Here is a 16,226-nt window from a genome sequence, read left to right as displayed (position 1 = left end):
CACCAAGTCCAGTTCCTGTCAAGTAGAGTGTATCCTCTCACTCCCAAGGGCTGCACTTGCCTGACACTTAATTCTAGTGGCTGCTGGAGAAACTGTGTGATAGTTAGATATTCAAAAGATGTGATCATGGCAGATTTGAGGAATCATTACGTAAAATACTGACAGTCTGTGAAATGAGACAGCCTTCAGAATTTCGAAGTGGGCAATGAAGAATAATTTTTTCTGTTTTGGTCATGAGTAAAGTCATTGTTGAGGGACATTATTTCACTTGAAAATATAGGCAGTACTTATATGTAATATTAAACAAATGATAATGATGGATATCGCATTTTATATATTTAAATTATTTTCTAACATTTTTTTCGATGGAGTCAAATGTATGATTTAAGTGGATGATGTGTAGATTGTTAGGACCCATTGTGCAAAGTCATTAAAATGTAATGTAAGGTCAGTTGCATGTGCAATCAAAACTGTGATTGAATTGTGTGATTTTATTGCTGTACTTGATATAAGAATAAGATAATATTGCTATCTACATGTCCCTTTCAATTAATTTTGTAGTAAACCTACATCAAAACGTTTACTGTTTTATCATAACCTAAGTAAAAATATTAAAATGAAGAAAACTAATTTTTTGATCCTTAACAAAAATATGTTTTACTTTCGCAGAGGTACCATAAATGAAAGGAACTGCATTGATAAAAATATGGAAGGTGAAGTTTCTGTTGATCATGTTCCTTCAGAAAAGGACAAACTTTCTCCAGTAAGGTAAGGAATACGTGCAAATTAAAGAAGAGAAATTGTTTAGAGGTGTAAAATTGAAGTTTATTGTTTAATGAAGTGGGTTAAGAATGAATACTTAATGTTTGTACCACATTAAGTCCAGTAGAACCTTATTAAAGGTTGAATTGTGTTACGGTAGTGTAAAAGGGTGGCAAGGTGGAGTTGGAGGTTAGAAACATGAGGAAAGGTTGGTTGCTGGATTGTTGTCATGCACTTCCGTCCTTCATACGTCTGCAAAATGAAGAGGCTATTCCCCATTCTCTCTACCACCTATTTGCAAAAAGCAACTACAGGGTATTTCACAAAGTTATACCAACCCTTCTCAGCTTGCCTTGCGAATCACTGGTGACACAATGTGCAGATATGCCAGGAAGTGTTCGTTTTCCATGAGGTATGTTAACAGTACAAGGAACACAGGTATTAATTACTGATACTATCCCTAGAAATTCATGTGGATGCAATGTGTGTTAATCTATGCACACTAATCTTCAAAGCTACAGGGAAATTGGTTTTTAGTCATCCTCTATGACAGCTGTAGTGTTCCTCCAGGAAAAGTAACTTTCCCCATCAAGATTGCTACTCATGTTTCAGTGTACAGATAAACTACCTCCTTAGTGTTTCTTAACCAGTTCTCTCGTGAGTAGACAAATAATGCCACTGAGCTCGTTTTTATACAGTGGAGTTATCTTCAGTTTATTAACTGAGCACTTATTTGTAGTTCTTAAATAAGCTATTCTTTCAAAGGGTTCTACAGCTGGAGCTGTGAACTGTGTACCACACTTAAGACTCTGCCCCAAGTGTAACATGCTGTCAATATGTATTCAACAATGTCAATTTAATTGTCTCCACTATCAGTGGCTGGAGTACTTTTCACAATTTGAAGGTGTCAAGTGCATCTCCTCAGACCTCCCAGCGTCTTAAGAGGCTGAGAGGCTTCAGTTGGCCCCCTCTGTAACAGAAGTAGGTCACTTAGATGTTATGGAACTTCTGATATTTCAGCACGTCAAGCAATGTGTTCACTCTTCTAGGTTTAAACACGGTCAGTCCTATTCCATCAGACACATTGACATCCTCCTTGCAAGCTGCTGGTGTGTGGTAAGTGATTCCACTCAGTGCAGCCCGCTCAACAAGTCCCAGCAAATCCTGGATGGGAGAGATTTGTACAGTTTACTAGTAACACAATTAATGGTGAGAGAAGTGCAGTATCTTTCTGATCATTTATTAATTCATCACCTAGTGGCTACAACATGGTTGCATGGTTTTACAATTTATTGTCAATGACAGACAGCAGCAACATTCCACATTTACTGATCCAATCCTTTTCCCACCAACACTATGTAGGCACATGACAGCATCTCACTACAAATTAAGCACTTCTCACCCATTGCTTATAGGAACGTATTTTACATCAAAGCTCACTTAACAGCTGTAGATCAGCAGCTTTCGTGGTAGAGGAAGTAGCGTTTCTTGGGAGTGTCTTCGCACAGCGTCACCAGTGATTCATAAGATAAGCCGCAATGTAACTTTGTGTAGTGCCCCGTGGTTGCATTTTGTGATGTAATATGGCAGAGAACTATCTGACACTCTTCTTTTTGCAGACTTGTGAGGTAGAGAAATGCATGATCACAATCCATCAACTTACCTTCCTTCATGCTATTTATGTCCACCTCGCTTTTCTACTCTGTTACATCCTCAGAACACAGTTTCTCCTTTAAAAAGGATTTACTGCACTTAGATGTTGAACAAACATTAAATAATTGTTCCTAACCCACTTCATTTAACTATAAACATTACTTTTATACTATTAAACAACCATTTTTAATAATGACATTTTTCCATCCCCTGCAGTGCGAAAACTATTAGTCTTATAAGGAGAGGTCCCCAGCGGTGGGATTGACTTTTTGCTACCAGCTATTTAGTGGTGGAGGTGAGGATCCCAGGTATCACTTGTTTATGGGCAAATGCCCGGAGGGGGGGGGGGGGGGGTATTAGCTGCTCTAGAGCATTATAATTAACACTATTTGTCAAATTGTCATTGTAGTGTAATGAATAGCATGTTAGACTGGTAAATTAAAGGTGGTGGGTTCAAATCCTGCCACATTCCATTAATGTGTGGTGTTTTTTAATTTTTATCGAAATTACGTCTATGATTATTTTTCTTATCCTTTCCCACATTGTTTTAATCATCATATTAACTTTTTTATTTGTTCTTATATTGATTTCCTGTCATCCTTTCTTCATTTAGAATCTTTGCCCACCTGGTTTTAATTATTTTTTATTTGTATATTTGCAATATTTAATAATTTAAAAGTATCAAGCAATTTTAAAAAATAGTTATCAGAATCCCTATTGTTTGTGGAGCAGTTACAAAAATTTAGTTTTCATTGTGATATGTACAATTTGTGGATGGTAATTGCCATATAAACATTTAAAACACAACTTGTTCTTACACAGAGGACAAAATGTAAAGCTACCTTTCTACATTCACATTGCTTCTTCATCAGATTCAACGGGAAGCACCCTTTATTGACATTACAAAATACTGTCTTTTTATTACTTAAGTTTGATCTATACCAGGCAAATCGTTTTTCGAAAAGCTGGTGCTCATAGAATCCAGTGAACAATTGCATGTAGTTTGATTACGTCTTCACATTTAGCAATTTCACATTTATCTTGAAGAAATTCAGGTGCACCCTGAAGGTTTTTTTTAATAGTATTTTTCATCATATGATAAAAAAGTATGTCACATGGCTGACACAGGGGAGTACACTGTGGAGGAATAATTTTCACAGTGCATGTAGTTTTTGCAGCACTGTTCAGAAATATTTCATTGTATAATGTGTTGTTCATCCGAGCACTCCATGACTCAACAAGTAACTTTTTTTTTTCCATTACAGATTGCAAGTTCTTTTGATTTTCCTGATTGTGAGCAGGTGACAATCACATTTTCATGTTGTAGCTCGAAATGTTCAATTTCTTTAGCACCCCTAGGTTTAATTTATTTCAAACTTCGTGCATATATAGGAACACGTGTGGTAGCAGTTCACTGGTGTATGTCAAAGCACATTGCGCTGTATACAAATGTGTAGCTTTTGTTAAATTTCTCTTTCCCATCAAAATTGTTTTTGATTCCTGATGCACCAATGATTAATGATATGTTGATTCATAATTGCAACCCATTTGATCAGTATTGTTTTGTGGAATTGGATTGTAATCACCCATTATCAGCACTACTATTTTTCTAAGCCATTCTGATGCTTCTACAGCTTCTTCAAGTGTTGCAACATCATTTGCACTAACAAATTTAGTCACTTTTCTGTTATACATTCTGTGTTTTATTTTAAAATTCTTTGGCTGCTTCCCATTTGCAAATAATGAAAAGTGTTCCAACAAATACGGTATGGCAATATCCATTGTTGCAGTGTACACATTGTCAGTTGTTCGTGCCACATCCGAGCATCCTTAAATTTTTCAAATGTTTCATTATAATTAGATGCAGCACATCTTATTGAATTCACTTTCTCCTTGTTTGACACCTTATTTCCATTTCCTCAAGTATTCTCTTCTGCGTAAATGAGAAAAACCACTTTGTTGGATACTTTTCATTGAGTAATTGGGATGGGCTTCAGCAAATGCAACTGTTTTTACTTTCTATTTTAATGGAATATATGTGTGCTTGTAGATTGGATAGGTTAAAACATTCATCCATGTCTTCATCATTGAGGGTACACTGCAAAGAACAAATTTTTCATGTTAATGGTGGACAAGAAAATCCGAAAATTAAAGATAGTAATATGGATGGCTTACTTCATCATATAAATCCTCTTCATCAGTCTCACTGTTTAAAATGAGATCCTCGCCCTGAACAATAACACTCTCCATCATGAGACAAATCGTTTCCTCTGCAATTTGTTTGCCTATCATTATTGTGTTTGCATTCATAAAATCAGCAGACTTTTCAGAAAGGAGAGATCTCTCCTCATAAATAGACAGTACATAGCTTAAGATATTTGTTAAAGTTCTCCTCTCTTCTTCATCAAATTTCTCCATTCTTTCATTGTGACATTTGTTGGTTGATGAATTTGCATTGTTGTACATTTCATATGCTGCACACACATAGAACAATGCAAGAGGAAACCAATAAACAATAAAGAACTGATTTGTGATGGGTAACAACAAATGCACCAATGATTTTGAGCCCAGTGGAAAAATTAGAAGAGATAAGAAAGTGTTGTGTCAAAGGATCAGAAATTTTAAAAACATCACTTTTGAACCAAATAATTGAAGAAAACTAATGGTGGAAACCATTGTGACAGGGATTTGAATCCTCCACCTTTGCCTTACCAGTCTAGTATGCTATCCATTACGCTATGACAGCAGTTAGAGCAATGGTGTTATTTATAGTGTCTTAGAGTAGCAGACTAGTTTTTCTCAGCTTAATTTTGTACTGGGGGACTTTTTCGGTTGATGCTGTGGTTTGCGAAATATTCAAGAAACATGATGATGCGGGTTGTTGTATTGTATGGAGTGGGTATTGGCGATTGTTTACGTGATGATTTCTGCTATTTATCTTTAGAAAGCTAACATCTTGATGAAAAAGAAAAATGTCTCACACATTGAAGTGGATCATTGTTTGAACAGAAGTGTCTTTGAGGCAGTGCGGCAAAAGTAAAGAAAGTGCTTATTCAGCAAAAACAGGTAGTAAGAGTATCATCTGAAGTAGATAACTGCAAATCATAGAGAGACTTCTTGAAAATTTACAATATTATTACAGTATTTTCTTAGTACTTTTACTCCCTACTTGTTTTTGTCACTAAAAAAAATGAGTTCCAGGTGATTTAAAGGACCACAATGTCTGTTGCAAAAATAATTCATATGCAGACTACGTCTTCTTCTTTTCTACAGCATAGAATAGGATTCTGTATTGTGATGAAAAGGTCTTAATGAGCTCTCTTCAGACACAAAGAAAGGTGATAGGATTCTGAAAAACTAAACAAAAATTGAAAATCTACTTTATTTTCACGATTCTGAAAAACTAAAAAAAATTGAAAATCTACTTTATTATTCACTCCTGAAATGTATCTGATAATACAAATTTGGCAAATAAATGATTTGTATTAGCTGAAGAACAAATGTCCATTTAGGACTTTATGATTATACCATGTAGTTAGCTGTTATTGTTCGATAAATATCAGTGTGGCTATTATAATAATGAACTATTAGTCATTCACAGTATTATTACACCTGGAAGTAATGGCACTTCAGTCAGATTATCGCAAGTTTTTATCACGGTATTTTATGAGGACACGCTGAAGCACTTGATGGTATATGCACAGCTGTCTGGAAATCATTCCCAGTGTCATGCATTCATCACTGTACTTGTTTCCTACAAAGTCATCACATGTTTCAGATAACAGCCACAGGACTGAAAGTACTGAAGATAGGGAAAACAACATATCTTGTTAAATAGTAGCTTTCCCACTGAAATCGATTCGTAAGTAGGAAAATCGTAATCGTACCCTCTGCCCAAGCAGTCTGTGTAGGAAGGACATACTGATGACGCTAGGTTCGTTGTCAGTGATAATCTTCTACAGTTATCTATTAATTTGGTGAATATGAATAATGCCACGCCCTGCTGGTCATGTGGTTCTGGGGTCAAGTAAATGTGGTGAAAGTCATGCATGTGATTTTTGTGCTATAATTTTATGTGCCATGTTGTATTTTTCATTTTTGTACAGGAATTACAGTGATGAAACATTCTGTTCAGAATCTAGTGATGGCAATCAGTCAAATAGAAGTAAAAATAATGTCTTGCTGGAGAAGAGAAGGAAAACTTGCACAGGTATGCTACAGGGATAGAGAAAGGAGTTAATTTTTTGTGTCCTTTAGGTGTGTAACTATAATAGGTATACTTTCTGACACCCCGAGATACATAATTTTTATGTCCAGCAGCACCAGGAAATCCATATCGTGCATCAGCTTCTAACTTGGGAGCACGATATGTTTTGCTCAATGCTAATTCCAAAGGCAACATGAATAGCATTGCTCAGAAGGTCCTTTCTGCAAGAATGTTACGTTTAAAACAGCTTCAAAATGAACTGAATGATGCACATTTCCAAATTAATGTAAGTATTCCCCACACACTGTTTTTGTTTTCTCCCTTTTTGGATGACTTGAAGCTCCATGATACAACCAATTAATGCAGAATGCTTACAACCATAGATTCAGTGCAGCAGTAAGTCAGTATGTACAAAAACCAGGTTTATTGCCATTTACAACCTAAGGTTTCTTAATTTGTTACCCTCCTTTTGAAGTGTGTCTCTCATGAGTATGGATGCTGCTGTAACTACCAAATTTGTGTGGCGCCACTTCATAGTTTGCATTTGAATTTTGTGCTTGATTAAGCCACTTGAGTCCACCCAGTGTGCTAGTACGCCAGCAGTTGGGGTTCAGCCTGCTAGCTGCATTCTCTGTCAGAATTAATGACTACATAGCCTGGAGTGCAAGGCTCTGTCGACAACTTTTGTGGCGTCTGTTGCATGTACTTTGTCTCACATGTGTTTATGTTGTTTCATCTAATAAAGTTACAGTGTTTGGGGGTTCTCCCACTGCAGCTCCACTGTAATGGAGGCTGGTGAGTTATAACCAACAACAGATTCCCATTCTTGAACAATTTTTTGCATCTGTAACTTAAAACACTGTGGTTTGTTCATTAATATTCCTAGTCGTGGAAAATGCTTACAATGAAAATCTGTTTGATGCGGGTTCTTTTAAACCTTTTCAATTATTCATCGATGAGAAAGTGCATTTGGTTTCTGATCAAGTTCAATATTGACAGTTACATGGTGTCTGTGCTGAATTTTTCTCTTTATTTTCTCCAGAATTGGGTTAAGCAACAGAATTTTAGGCTCATTTAAAGATGAAGCAGTGTGCCTGTCCCTGTTTTTTCTGGTCTTGCCCAGTACTGATAACTTTATGGGTTCAAGTAAAAGTAGAATTAGATCGTCTTCAATTCCTTGACATTATTTGACCTATTTCTTCTAGTGAATGATCAACACCAGTGGTGACAGGAAAAAAAAGACCTACAGGTAAATTACACCTCTATGGTGATTTTATAAAAAGTCAACTAATGCACAGCCAATCATTGATACCTATTGTTTACCACACCCTGCTGAGCTGTTGACAGAATTACTGGGGGGAGAGGGGGGGAGTGTGTACAGCTGCCACTAGACGAGGAATCTTAATGCGTTCCAGTTATCAATGCACCTTTTGGGCCTTATCAACAACAGTGTTTGCCTTTGGGTATGGCAAGCACACCAGCTTTTTTCAACACTTTTTAAAGCAACTTATTTTGTCAGTTCCAGGATGCATCCATCATCTATTTAGATGACATAATAGTGTCTGGTGCCTCTGCAGAGAAACATTTACCGAATGTTCATGCTGCATGAGGAGGTAGAATGACTAGTACGAACATTTAAGAAGCAGATGAAAAAAGACATCCTGGATGTGTCACTGAAAGTGGCTCTTTACCAGTTCCTCAGTTCTGGCAGAGTTACTGCACAGCCATCAGCCCCAGACTCTGCTATATCTGCAGCAGCTGACACCAGGTCATTTGCTAACACTGGTGCCACAATGCTTCCAGATATATGGGCTTGTGGTTTTGGCCACCAAGCGAAATGTGTACCGACAGTGATCGAGAGTCGCTGTGGTTGAAGCCTCTGCGTCATATACACTGTTGAGGGGAGGGAGTTGCGGCACTTCGAGTAACTGTGACCTCCCGTAGGTGGCTGCGCAGTAGGAGCACCCCCGCCACTCTCGCATCCTCTCTCTGCCCGGCCGACTCCTACACAGTGGCCTTCCCTGTCATGGCTGCAGACGCCTTCACAGCTGTCTCCTGTGCTGTGGGTGCCCCCTTTAGCTGTTGGGGGCCAAGAATGGACCTCTGCTCCCATGCCGACACATCTGCCATGGCTGCCTCCATCGCAGCCAGTGCCACCTGTTCTGCTGCCTTTGCCACAGCCTCCTTCACTGGACATCGAAATGGAAGGTGTGCCTACCATATGATCTTCGTAGAGGGGCAGTTGCTGCACTTGTCTGTGCTCGTGCCACTTCGGACCCTATGCACTGGTGGCAGCATGTAGCATGACTCATCAACCAGCATTGAAGAAGAATGGAAATGAGCACAGTACTCACTTCTTTGCAAAGGAAGAAAATGCTGTAACTACCAGAATAACTAATTACTATAGGTTGGAGCTCAATGCTCCATTGGCCTCTTGTGTATTGTGTATTGTGCATTGTATGTGCTTTGTGTGTCGTGTGTTCATGCGTTTTCATGCAATAAAGTTATAGTGTTCTTGGTTCAGAACAAGTCCCTTATGTATTCTCTGAAAGAATCCCAGATTTCAAGAAGTACTAAGCCTTATAGCCTCTCTATGGCCCTGTGAATCTGCTGCTAGTTGAGAAGTTGATAGAATTTTTCCTGTTTTTCTTTTGTTATTATTTCTTTTGTTTTCCTATCATATCTATCTTTAATGAGCAGGGTTTGTGTTGAAATAAATTTACTTGTTTTTTGATGTTTATTCAATAAGTTTTACTGCCCTGGGCCAAATTATTAGACACACTGCACATTTTTAATGTTATTTGTAATAATTACATCTTGAGTACTATATTTAATGTGATTAATTGGAAAATTTATGACAGTTGTTGAATTTTGTATATGTTGTTGCTACCTGACATTGAATTGTTGACTTATTGTAGGTATCAGTGTGCAGAGTGCAGTGTACAGGAAAGGACCTGTTCAGTAACATTCTCGCATGTAACTGGTGTAATACTTTATTCACTCTGATTATCGATTTTGTAATATCGACATTACAATTGATTGTTTAAAAGCTATATATTACTAATTGTGACCTTTAAAATGGTTTTGTTAATACAAAAATGTATTCCAATTGGGAAATTTCATGGAGGTTGGAAATATCAGAAGCTAGCGTGAGGCGGATAAAGAAAAATTGATTCAGGTGAAGAATTAAGCCCCAGAAGGAAGAATAAATGTGGACAAAAACCAATTTTCACCCCAAGATCAGAAAGATTTCTCAAAAGAATTTACCTAGAAAACAGATTTGCAACAACGAAACAGATAAAATCTCAACTGGAAGAGGCTAATGTGAATGCATCTGAACGCACTGTTTGCAGAAAGTTGAAGGATATTGATTTCAAGGCCTGTCGACCCACTAGAAAACCAAAGTTAACAGCCTCAATGAAAGCAAAGCATGTGAAGTGGACTAAACAGTGGTGGGATAAGGATGTGGACTTCTGGAGATTGGTAATTTAACTTTAAAATTATTGTTTATGATATGATATAACCTATGTACATTTATTCATAGCATATTAATTGTGTTTCATAATTTTTACAGGTATACTTTAACAATCGTAGGACGTTTGAAATTTTAACTAACAAATCTAAGTATGTGCACCATCAAATAGGAGAAAACTTCCATCCTGACTGCATTATTCAGACTGTAAAACATGCGACTAAGGTGATGATTTGGTCTGTCATCTGTGGTAAGGGTACAAAACGTCTTTACATAGTTAAAGGCATAATGAGGCAAGACCAATACAAGGACGTCCTGCAGAAATGGTTAATACCACAGCTCAGAGAATGGTTTCCAAATGGGGAACTGTTTATTTTTATGGAAGATGGAGCTCCATGTCACACAGCCAGGTCAGTTAAATCCTTTCTGAAGGAACGAAATATCCCTCTGTTAGACTGGCCAGGTAATAGTCCCAACATGAACCCCATAGAAAATGTATGGAAGCTAATGAAGAGGGAGGTGGCAAAAGATGTCATCACAACAAAATCACAGCTCTTAGAGAAGATCATCCATGTGTGGATCATCATCCACAAATGCAGGAAACAATATAGTCCTGCGTCAACAGTGTGCCACGTCGTATTAAGGCTCTCATAGATGCAAAAGGTGGCTCAACAAGATATTTAAACTAGTGTTTTCACTTTCACAATATTTTAATTTTTGTTGTAATTACTGAAATAAAATATTTTCAACAAATACTATGTTTTATTTTTTTGCTGTATAACACCTTAGTTGTGAAGTAGGCTACACATAATCATTTTATCACAATTTATGTATTTAAAAAAAAAAAATTCGTTAGACATAAATCAAATTTACTTAAAAACTGTAGGGCTAGGGACAGTAAACCAGTAGCAACAACTTGCAAGCATAGGAACAATCTTTGTGGTGTGCAAGACAAGCAGCTTAATTTTAAAGTGTCCATACAAATAATACTGGGGTTGCATTCACACCCGTGCCGTACCAAATCCATTCCTTCTGTTGTCGGAACAGTGAAGGAAGCGGTATGTTCACACCCACTTAGTTTAGCCATAGCTACATTGCATTGTTTAGAGCTAGGGATCCGAGGAGTTTTGCCTTCCACCACTAGAAATCTCACTGAAATTTAAAAGAATAGTTGACCCTGCACTGGAAAGATATGTACCCAGTAGAACAGTTTGTAAGAATATTGTCAAGTGATTTCACAGAACTGAAAAAAATTCTGGCCGTATGTAAAGGCTGTTAGTGGTACCAAAGTTAGTGTCCAGTCCCTAGCGAATGAGACAGGAACTTATATTGAGGGTACCAAAGCGAAAGCTGAAATGCTCAACTCCATTTTCAAATCAGTTGAGAAACGGCTCCAATTGTTACAATCGAACAATGCTCCAGGTCTCGATGGGATCCCTGTCAGATTCTAAATTGAATTTCCGCCTAAGTTAGCCCCATTCTAGCTATAATTTATCATAGATCCTCCAAACAAAAAACCATGTGCAGTTCTTGGAGAAAGGCACAGGTCACACCTGTCTACAAGAAGGGTAGTAGACGTAATGCACAAAACTACTGTCCAATATCCTTGACATCTATTTGTTGTAGAATTGTGGAACATATTCTGAGCTCAAACATAATGAGGCATCTTGAACTGAATGACCTTGTCAGTGCCAACCAGTATGGATTCCGAAAACATAAATCATGTGAAACCCAATTCGCAATTTTGTCACGTGACATACTGAAAGCTTTGGTTTAAGGCAGCCAGGTAGATGCAGTATTTCTTGATTTACAGAAAGCATTCGATTCAGTACTGCACCTACGTTTATTGTCAAAAGTACGATCATATGGGGTATCAAGTGAAATTTGCAATTGCATTGTTTACTTTTTGGTAGGGATAACACAGCATGTTTTCTTGGATGGGGAGTCATTGTCAAATGTAGAAGTGACTTCAGTTGTACCCCAGGAAAGTGTGTTGGGACTTTCGCTGTTCATATTGAAAGAATGAAATGATTGTATGGCACTGTTGACCGGGATGTCCCAGTCGGATTCAGCTGCCAAGTGCTAGTCTTATTTCATTCGGTGTCACATTTTGTGACTTGCAGCTGACGATGAGGATGAGAGGAGCGGAGAAAATCTTCATCCTAGCCGGTAATTGAACCCAGGACCAGTGCATGGGAAGCAAGCAAATTACCACCCAGCTAAGCAGGCGGACACATTGAATATAAATGACCTTACAGACAATATTAATAGTAAAATCAGGTTTTTGCAGATAATGCTGTTATCTATAATGAAGTACTATCTGAAAGAAGCTGCATAAATATTCAGTCAGATGTTGATAAGATTTCAATGTAGTGCAGAGATTGGCAACTAGCTCTAAGCATTCAGAAATGTAAAATTGTGCCCTTCACAAAATGAAAAAAAAAAGGTACATTCCTATAATATCAATAAGTCTGTCGGAATCGGCCAACTCATACAGATACCGAGTGTAACACTTGTAGGGACATGAAATGAAATGATCGCATAGGATCAGTTTTTGGTAAAGCAGGAGGCAGACCTCGGTTTATTGGTAGAATACTGGGAAAGTGCAATCAGTCTACAAAGAAGATTCCTTACAAGTCACTGGTGCAACCAGTTCCAGAATATTAATCAACTGTGTAGGATGCATGCCAGATTGGACTAACAGTGGACATTGAACATATACAGAGAAGGGTAGCATGAATAGTCACAGGTTTGTTTAATCTGTGGGGAGTGTCACAGAGATACTGAAGTAACTGAACTACAAGGCTCTTGAAGATAGAAGTAAACTATCCCAAGAAAGTCTATTAAAAAAGTTCCAAGAACCGGCTGTTAAAGATTACTTAAGGAATATACTATAAGCCCCTACATACCGCTCACATATGGACCATGATGATAAGATTAGAATAATTTCTGCACGCACAGAGGCATTCGAACAATTGTTCTCCCCATTATCCATATCTGAATGGAACGGGAAGAAACCTTAATAACTAGCACAATGGGATTTACCCTCTGCCGTACACCTCATGGTGATTCACAAAGTGTAGATGTAGATGGCAATGGCATCATCTTCACAGTGGCATTTCACAACTCATTACAGTTTGGACAGTTTTCTCAAAATGTTTGTGAATCATATACACAAACCCTCCACATAATTCAGTCTATGATAAAAACGATACCAAAATCTCTACTCTAGTTTTTGAGATTAGCCTGAATACACAGAAAGAAGTGAACAGGCGATTTGAATTTATATGTGTACCGATAATTGTACATCCACAAGTCCATCTCTTCTGTCAGCATCACCTCCTGCTTGCTGATATCTCCACAATTTAATATGAAGTTTCTGACTGACAATTGTGTGGAAAAATAAGTTTGTTGAACACTATGGGCCACTAACAACTGACTTCAGAAATATGTTACACTGTCACTCTCACCTCAGACCGTCCATAACTCACCACCTATACCCAGGAGGGCTACCAAGAGATTTATTTGTGAGCCCCAAGGATTCTTAACATTGTTTAAACATTGGGGCCTTTCTGCCATTCAGACTAGAGGTGCAGATTAATTATTTTTTGATGAAAAGTTGTGCATTCTCATTGGCCGTCATATTTCTCATGCAAATAACACTTCTTTGATAAGTTCTGTCCTCTGGCAGATATTTTCACATTATTCTACTCTTAGTGGGAGAAAATTTCATTTCACCAGAAAGTCTTCAACACCTAAGCAAACCTACTGGGCTTGGATCCCAACATTTAGCATGCTTTGTGACAGTGCCTGATGACACTTTACAAGGAGTAGGGAGGGCTGACCCATCAGCTCCTTGTTGCAGATACAAGCAAGTACCTCTGGGCAATTGAATCTTAAAACACCTCACAAAATTCTGCTTTCTACAAGCTCAGAAATGTCGCATTATAATTGGATGATGTCAAGTGGCCCATGTAATTACAAACTGGTGTTTATGAGCTTCTATAAACACTGTGCTCCAGGCATCCATTCTCTTTGCATTTTATTGTGATGAGTCATAAAGTGAAGTAATTATCTTGTTGCTCTCTGGGTAAATTTGATTTTAGGATATACAGACTCTTGTGGCCTAAGAAGTGATTGAATTCTTCAGAGCCAAGGGGCCAGATGAGAAAGGTACCATTCATATACATCAAGAAACAGATGTTTTCAGTAGCACTGAGTTCAGATGTTAACCTCATAAAGTTTCATCATTTGTTCCTTCCTTCCCCCCCCCCCCCCCCCCCCCCCCCCCACTCCCGGCCACCCTCCCTCATTCCCCTTTTTTCCTATAATAATACTGATGGATCATCTTTGATCACAACACATACAGTTGCTTACTTAGACTTTCATTCTCTGCATTCTTTTACCTTCCCTGTTTCGTTTCTTCAGAATATTTTAAAAATAAATTCAACAGTGAAATTTAGATTAGTACTCACCACATTAGAAGAGGCATTAGGTGGCAGACGGACTGCTAGACATTATTACTGATTGGACTAAGCCCTCCGTCAGGCTTAGACAAAACCACACACACACTGCTGCCCTGCCATCATCAGGTGCTAAGGCTCTATTTCACTTTGGATTTTCCATTGTTTAAAATATAAGTTCATTTAACAAAAAAGTTTTGTAAAAAAATGTACCAGTGGATATCTGTTACAGTATCCTTGACGTATGCATATATCATTCTCCAGTTATAATACATAAAATATAGGGAAGGCAACCACTCAACTGTAGCTGACTGACGTGTGGCACTATTTACATTAGCTTTTGAGCTTTTATAATTAGTAAAAAGCAGTCCCAATCGCACAGTCATTTACTAAAAATATGACCAGTTTTGGCCTTAAGTAGTAGTCCATCTTCAGATAATGCACCATTTGCCTGATGATGATGATGATGATGATGATAATGCTGGAACAGCTGTGCTGACCCTAGTCACAGCAGTTATATTTTTAATAAGTGACTGTGTGATTGAGACTGTTTTTTACTAATTTTACGTATCTGACAGATCGTTGTTTGCCAATAATGTTATCTATAATTTCAAGCTCCTCCATGAACCGTGGACATTGCCGTTGGTGGGGAGGCTTGTGTGCCTCAGCGATACAGGTATCCATACCGTAGGTGCAACCACAGCAGAGGGGTATCTGCTGAGAGGCCAGACAAAAGTATGATTCTTGAAGAGGGGCAACAGCCTTTTCCGTATTTGCAGGGTCAACGGTCAGGGTTATTGACTAAACTGGCCTTGTAACATTAACCAAAATGGCCTTGCTGTGCTGGTACTGTGAATGTGAATGGTTGAAAGCAGGGAGAAACTACAGCCGTAATTTTCCCCAAAGGCATGCAGGTTTACTGTATGGTTAAATAATGATGGTGTCCTGTTGGGTAAAATATTCCAGAGGTAAAACAGTCCCTCATTCTGATCTCTGGGCAGAGGAAGTTGTTATCAGGAGAAAGAAAACTGGCTTTCCATGGGTCGGAGTGTGGAATGTCAGATCCCTTAATCGGGCAGGTACGTTAGAAAATTTAAAAAGGGAAATGGATAGGTTAAAGTTAGATATAGTGGGAATTGTGGAGTTCGGAGGCAGGAAGAACAAGACTTATGGTTAGGTGAATACAGGATTATAAATATGAAATCAAATAGGGATAATGCAGGAGTAGGTTTAATAATGAATAAAAAAGAAAGAGTAGCGTGGGTACGCTACTATGAACAGCATAGTGAACACATTATTGTAGCCAGCCAAAATACACACGAAGTTCACACCTTCCACAGCAGTACAAGTTCATATGCCAAATAGCTCCACAGATGATGAAGAGATTGAAGAAATGTATGATGCAATAAAAGAAATTATTCAGATAGTTAAGGGAGACAAAAACTTAATAGTCATGGGGGATTGGAATTCGATAGTAGGGAAAGGAAGAGAAGGAAAAGTAATTGGTGAATATAGACTGGGGGTAAGGAATGAAAGAGGAAGCCACGTGGTAGAATTCTGCACAGAGCATAACTTAATCATAGCTAACACTTGGTTTAAAAATCACGAAAGAAGACTGTATACGTGGAAGAGGCCTGGAGTCACTGGAAGGTTTCAGATAGATTATATA

General features: G+C 38.0%; 1 protein-coding gene across 4 annotated transcripts in view; it reads left to right on the top strand.

Annotated features, from left to right (window-relative positions):
* Positions 1–16,226, top strand: part of LOC126284180 (lebercilin) — a 182,373-nt gene that overhangs the window by 45,063 nt on the left and 121,084 nt on the right. For 2 of the 4 annotated variants that reach the window (XM_049982922.1, XM_049982923.1), the window contains exons 2-4: positions 670–768; positions 6,522–6,625; positions 6,736–6,908. In XM_049982922.1, the coding sequence (XP_049838879.1) occupies positions 707–768; positions 6,522–6,625; positions 6,736–6,908 (339 nt within the window). In that variant the 5' untranslated portion in view covers positions 670–706. Of the gene's footprint in view, positions 1–669; positions 769–6,521; positions 6,626–6,732; positions 6,909–16,226 lie in introns of all 4 variants that reach the window. The other 2 variants (XM_049982919.1, XM_049982921.1) reach the window with 1 other exon arrangement.

This window comes from Schistocerca gregaria, chromosome 8 (genome assembly GCF_023897955.1).
Source record: "Schistocerca gregaria isolate iqSchGreg1 chromosome 8, iqSchGreg1.2, whole genome shotgun sequence".
NCBI lineage: Eukaryota > Metazoa > Arthropoda > Insecta > Orthoptera > Acrididae > Schistocerca > Schistocerca gregaria.
This window is presented reverse-complemented; position numbering and strand designations above follow the sequence as displayed.